At 52.9% G+C, this 6,000-nt stretch overlaps 1 protein-coding gene across 2 annotated transcripts in view; it reads left to right on the top strand.

The window, feature by feature from the left end:
• The first annotated feature begins 388 nt into the window (after positions 1-388).
• Positions 389-6,000, top strand: part of CD81 (CD81 molecule) — a 33,785-nt gene continuing 28,173 nt past the window's right edge. For both annotated transcript variants that reach the window (XM_057412855.1, XM_057412854.1), the window contains exon 1: positions 389-530. In XM_057412855.1, the coding sequence (XP_057268838.1) occupies positions 465-530 (66 nt within the window). In that variant the 5' untranslated portion in view covers positions 389-464. The remainder of the gene's footprint in view (positions 531-6,000) is intronic.

Here is a 6,000-nt window from a genome sequence, read left to right as displayed (position 1 = left end):
GGGTTGCCCAGAGAAGCTGTGGCTGCTCCATCCCTGGCAGTGTTCACAGAGCTTTGAACAACCTGGTCTAGTGGAAGGTGTCCCTGCCTATGGCAGAGGGGTTGGAATGAGATGATCTTTACGGTCCCTTCAAACCCAAACGATTCTGTGAAGACAATAGAAAAAAATTAAAAGGGAAAAGGGCAAAACAAGAAAAGGGAAAAGATGAGAAGGAAAAGAGGAGAAGGAAAAAAAGGTGCAAAAGGTAAGGAGAAAAGGGGGAGGAAACCGAGACAAATAAAAACTCTGCGCGCGGAAGAACTGAGCCCCACGTTTCGGGAGGGGGGGGGTGTCAGTGCGCGCTGACCCGTCACCCCCGAGGGGCGGGAGGCGGGGCGTATGAGGGGCGTGCCCGGGGGTGGGGTATTCTCTTCTCCCGCGCCGCAGCCGCCTGCGCCTGGCCGTAGAGATTGAGAGCCGCCGCCATGGGGGTGGAAGGTTGCACCAAGTGTATCAAATACCTCCTCTTCGTCTTCAACTTCATCTTCTGGGTGAGCGCCGGGGCGGCGGCTGAGCCGCCGCAGAGCTTGCAATAGCGGGGCTCCAATATGGCTTTTCTGCCTGCGCTTGGTTTTACCCTCTGTCCCGCTCCCCCACCATTAAGGCTTACTGCCTGGGATAGATCTTAAGGGTTGCTTTTTCGGGGAGTGGGGGGTGTGTGTGTTTATTCTTTGCTTTTTTTTAATGCACGTGTATATATATATTTATTTGCACATGTTTATCTATGTGTTTTTTCTATATAGGTACATATATAGGTATAGAATCATAGAATCGTTTAGGCTGGCAAAGACCTTTAAGGTGCTCGGGTCCAGCCGTTAGATGTGTTTGTACGCATCCGTTCGGAGCGGAAGGGTGGGGGGTGCTGCGCGGGGACCGAGCTGGGGTGGGGCGGGTTGGAGCGGAGCGGGGGGGTGCAGCGGGCCGACATCCCCCCAGGTCCGCTGGTCCCAGGCTCCTCTGGCTGGGAGCTGCGGTGGGAAAGCCGGGATGCAGCGGTGGAGGCAGGGATGGGCAGGATGGATACTGCCAGGCGGAGGGAGGGGAGGCGCTGGCCCAGTCTTGCCTGCAGAGGAGCCGGAGAGGAGAAGGTGCTCCGAAACCACGGGGCTGGTTTTACTCCCCCCAGCCCGAGAGCTGGCAGTGAGTGTATCTGGGTAGGTGGTCCTGGCACCGTGTCGGGAGCTGGCTTTGACACCCGCGTGTGGATGGTGCCCAAGCTGGGGACTGCTGCCCCTGCGGCCTGGGAAGTTATTTTAGGGTGCAGATTTTGCCCAGGCTGGAGAGCTGTCCTTCACTGAGAAAGTTTCTAATGAAATAATCCATCCAGACATGCGGGTGATTTAGCAAAAAGCAGCATACCCCCGTTTTCTCGCAAACCAGGTTTTCCCTGGTTAGAAAAACCCTCCGGCAGCCGGGGCTGGTGTGGCAAGAAACGCTCCGTGCCTGCTCCAGCGCCCGCAGCAGCACAGTGTGCCCAAGCAGGCTGCTTTTTTCTGTTTCTGGGTGGTTTTGTTTTTTTTTTTTTTCTGGATAGGCTGTTTTCCATTCCCCAAAATGCTGTTTTTCTTGCAAGCAAGCCCAGCCCCACCCCACGGACGCAAGGCACAGCTTGCTGAGCGCTGGCTGCGTGGTCAGGATGTGGCCCGTGTCAACACCCTTCTTTGTCGAGAGGGAATTTGGATGTTTTCTTAATCTTTGCTCGCAGCAGTGAAGACAGAGAGGAGGGCTGGAGGGGTGGGGATAGGATCAGTGCCTTCCAGAGCAAGCCGTCCCTTAGCATGGGGAGTACTGTGCCCAGCAGAAGCCTCTGCCTGTTGCCTTCTTCCCGGGGTGCACGGTGAAGCTGTTGGGTGGTTCCCACCTGTGGGAGGTGCAGGGCTTAACTACTGTATGGGAGTGAGTACTGCCAAATCTGGCCTGATTTCAGGCCTCCTCGCCTTGTTTCTGGGTATAGTGCTGACCAGGGGAGAGATGACGAGCTCTGACGACGGTGGTGTTAATTGATACCCGATGCATTGCCAGCTGCAAGATGAATGTGGGACAGACCTGGGAGTTTATTTTAACCTTTTCCTCCACCTTTAAAATGGCAGGATGGAGGCGGGTAGGCTTTTCTCTGAAGTGTTGTACCTTCTGAGTTACCATTCTTATCCTGGGGATTCTTCTTCTCTTCTGGACCCAGTTTCCTGCCATTCTTGTTGCTGAAGCTGCCGGGTGGGTATGCGAGGGAGGAAGGGTCTCCTGGGTGGCAGGAAGGATGCTGGGGGCTCTGTACAGCTGCTGTTCCTGAGCAAGCTCACTTGCTCACCACAGTCTGTATTGACAAAACACCTTATCTTTCATAAATGGGCATCCTGCTTCCAACAGGAACAGCTGAGCTGTTTAAGTTCCCTGTTAGGACTTCTGGTGCCTTGCCCTACCCCTTGAAGGGAGCCTGATGCCTGTGGAAAGATGCTCCAGCTCCTCCCAAGGAGGGGTGCCTGTGAGCTGAGATCCACCAGCTCCCTAAACCACTCCCAGCACCGGGCTCCTCCATGGCCAGTCCCTCTTGGACCACCTCCTGTGCAATAAGAAACCTGGGCTTCATTTGAATTAACAGTGCTTTCTGCAGGGCTGGCCATCTGAAGGGTGGTTGAACACCCGGTCTTAGGGTTTTCAAGCCCTTCTGTGGTGTTTTGTAAGCCAGTAGTTGAGGGGAGTTTTAGGTTTACCACGAAGGGCACACGGTTAGCAGCCAACCTTGTGTGCCTGGGTCTGGAGGGATGCCTTGGTTGCCACCAAAGCGTGAATGTCCTTTTCACAGGATGGGATTTACAGGCTGGACATGGTCCTGAGCACCCTTGATGCAGGGTGGCTGTGGCAGGACGCCAGCGAGGTGCATGACTGGGCACTCGCAGCCCTGTGGCCTTGCCAACTGGCTAGCATGCAGAGGCTGCTGGGCACCACACATGCATGAGCTTATCGCATGCCTTGTGTCCAGTCAAGGTTGGGCACTGTTGATGAAAACAAGTGGGAGGCAGAGCCCAAAGTTTGGCAGGCATCACATCTGTGCTGCAGGGGACCTTGCTGCCGCGCCCAAGAGGAAGAAAGGAAGCAATTCCCAGCCTTAACGGTGTTAACAAATAAGGCAGAAACTCTGATAACTTTTTAAAGTAGCCCTGCTGTCTTGCTGGGCTGTAAATAAACTGACACCCCTCTGGTTTCCTCGCAGTCCTTCCTCTGTCAGCACAGGGGGGTTCACAAAACTGCTGTGTTGAAAAGCAAGAGGAAAAGGCAGCCCTGCTGCCAGCTCCCCAGGGCACCTTGGCAGCCCTCTCTGCCTGGGATGATTTGGGTTTACTTTATTCTTTGGGGTTGTTTTTCCTTTGTGCATGCATTTTTGAGTAGAAGATGCCATGTGCTTGGTCCATAGTGGCTCTCGAGGAGGGAGCTGTACAGACCACACATACAGATGGGTGTGCATCCCAGGAGTGGACGTGGCCAAAGCAGGGCTGGGCTGGGAATGTGGCAAGTGGAGCTGCTTCTCCATCCCACACTTGGTAGACAGATGAACTTTTACTGCTTTCCTGAATTATCCAGGTCTGATGGCAGAGCTCAGTGCATGGGGCTGGACTGACCACTGCTGCAAAGAGTCCCTGGGGAGGATGAAGGAAGCCAGAGAGCTATTTTAAAATTTAATTAAGCATAACCAAGGAGAAATTGGCTTGCTTGGAGAAGGATCACCCAACTTATCGGCTAATACAGCCTATGGCAGCCTTCCAGCTCTAGAGCACTGCTGACTGCCCTACTAGAGAGGTGCCTAATTAAAAGGAAGAGCTTGCTCCTAATGCCATTTTCCAGGCACCACCTAACTCTTTTCTCTTGCTTGTATTGAGGGGATGTGGTGCAGTTGGGATGCAAAGAGGAGGAAGGGCAAGAGCAAAAGCAAGGTGGAAGTGAAAGTCTGTCTGGACAGTGGTGGTTGGAAGGGAAGGGATGGCAGACTTGAATACTTTCTGGTACAACACTGGAAAATCTCTTGGCTATCCCTTGGAGTCCACAAAGCATGCTAAAAGAAACTTGGCCCTAGTGATGAGAGGTGAGGGTGGAGGGAGGTGGCGGCTCTCTGTGGTGGTGGTGGTCCCGTGGTGACAACGCTGCTGAGTGGCTCTTGACCGTTCCAGTGTGATGAGGAGGGCAGCTGTGTACTGCTGTATGCAGGTTTAAACAGGGAATGGTGATTCATGTGGCATGCAGCTCTGAAGCAAATTAGCCTGCGTTTTGTTCTGGGTGCAGGCTTGTACTGAGCGCTGCTGATAGTGATAGTGGCTACCAGGAGGCTCCACTGCAGAGTATGGGGCTTCTTTTGATTATTGGTCTCCCTGGGAATCGCAGTGCTTGGTGAGTGTCAAAGGTGTGATGCCAGCCCAGCATCTTCTTCCACGAACTTTGGGTTCAACATCCTGGGATGATGTACAAACAAGAATACTTCCACATGTGCTTCACCTGGCAGCTATTTAATGTCTGTCTTTGAAGGGCAAAGGAGAGGTTTTCTTTGCAGGCTGTCTACCTGGACCCAAGTTGAAAGAGCTGATGGCTCTCTGGGATTTTAGCAGGTCTTTTGAAGGGACCAGTGCCCTGGCCTGTGGGGGTACTCTATTTCAGTTAATGGGCTGGGCTGCCACTGGGAGGAGGGAAGATCGCTGGTGGGGGGAGATTGTTCTGTTTTCCTGAGGTTATTCTTCTGTCAACCACCCTAGTGCTTATCTCCTGCAAGAGCGTTAACCCATGTACAGTGCCTTGAGAAACACTTTGATCCTGTACTGTGCAAGTGTATCGTTAAAAAGAGGAAGCAGTTGTATTACCCTTGTAGTTAAATGCATATGTATTGGGCCAAATTGATTTTGAAGCAACACCTGAAACTGTTTTCCTCTCTGCTGAGAGCAATTAAAACCTGCTGGTAGATGTCAGCGTATAGCGATACTCCTGTCCACAGAAGGAATCAGGCTGTGGCAGGCAGGGAGCAGTCTGCAGGCTCACTGGAGGGCCCCACTCCTGGATTTTGGTTCCAGATTCCTGCTCTCCTCCCATCCATCAAGCTGTACTTGGCCTTTGCTGTGCTGCTCCTCGGGGAGTGTTCCTCTGGAGCTTGTTTTGAAAAGCCCCACAGTGTTGTGGGGCTGTTAACTTAGGCACCAGCAGAGAATTTCCCCCCGGCCAGCAGCTCTATTAATAGCCACTACTGAGAGGTGGTGGTGGCTGTGCTGCTGGGAGCAGAACCTTCCTCCTCCTGCTTGCAGAACACAGGTTTTTTTTCCCAAATGCCCATTCTGCGGTTCCTGGCCAGGCCTTGCCTGCAGACTTTCAGCCTGACTTTTTGTGGCCATCCAGTGCAGTCGCTGTGGAAGGCAGCAGAAATGACACGCCTGCACTTCCCAAGAAGAGCCCTGTCTGTTGGTGCAGATGGAGAGTGCTTGTGCCGAGCTTGGTGGAAAAGGTTTTACCTTGTGTGGCTGTCAAAGTACAACTGCTTTTGTCTGATTTAAGTCACTTCTGCTTTCACCCCTCCAAGACATCTTGCTGGGGATCCAGACATGTTCGTGCTCCAGGGTATCCCACAATCCATCCTGACAAGCAGCAGGGACCATCTATAGCGCTTCTCACCTTAAAATTGTAAGTGAATTTTTGGTATGAAGTCCTGCTGTCATAACACGAAAACCATCGCAGCATCAAGCCAAAGCTCTCAGGTTTGTGGGCTGCCATTCAGCTTTCAGCTGCACCCTGAGCCTTTTCAGTGCTTCCTCAGGGTACCTCTATGTGCAATAGAAAAGAAGTTCAACTAGTGTTTTCTAGGAAGGGTGCTGGCAGGTTTAGTGCTGCCTGTATTTGTGTGCCTGCCAGCAGTAGTCGTGTGCTCCTCCCCTGCCTGCCTTGCTCTTCGAGGTGGTGGTGCAGAACATGTAAGGCCCTAGCATGCATCTTGCC

The sequence above is a fragment of the Pezoporus wallicus genome, unplaced genomic scaffold (assembly GCF_028554395.1).
Source record: "Pezoporus wallicus isolate ANWC-B61680 ecotype Strahan unplaced genomic scaffold, APGP_CSIRO_Pwel_v1 scaffold_6885, whole genome shotgun sequence".
NCBI classification, from domain to species: Eukaryota; Metazoa; Chordata; class Aves; order Psittaciformes; family Psittacidae; genus Pezoporus; species Pezoporus wallicus.
The sequence above is the reverse complement of the archived record's forward strand: the minus strand, read 5'-3'. Positions and strand labels throughout refer to the sequence as shown.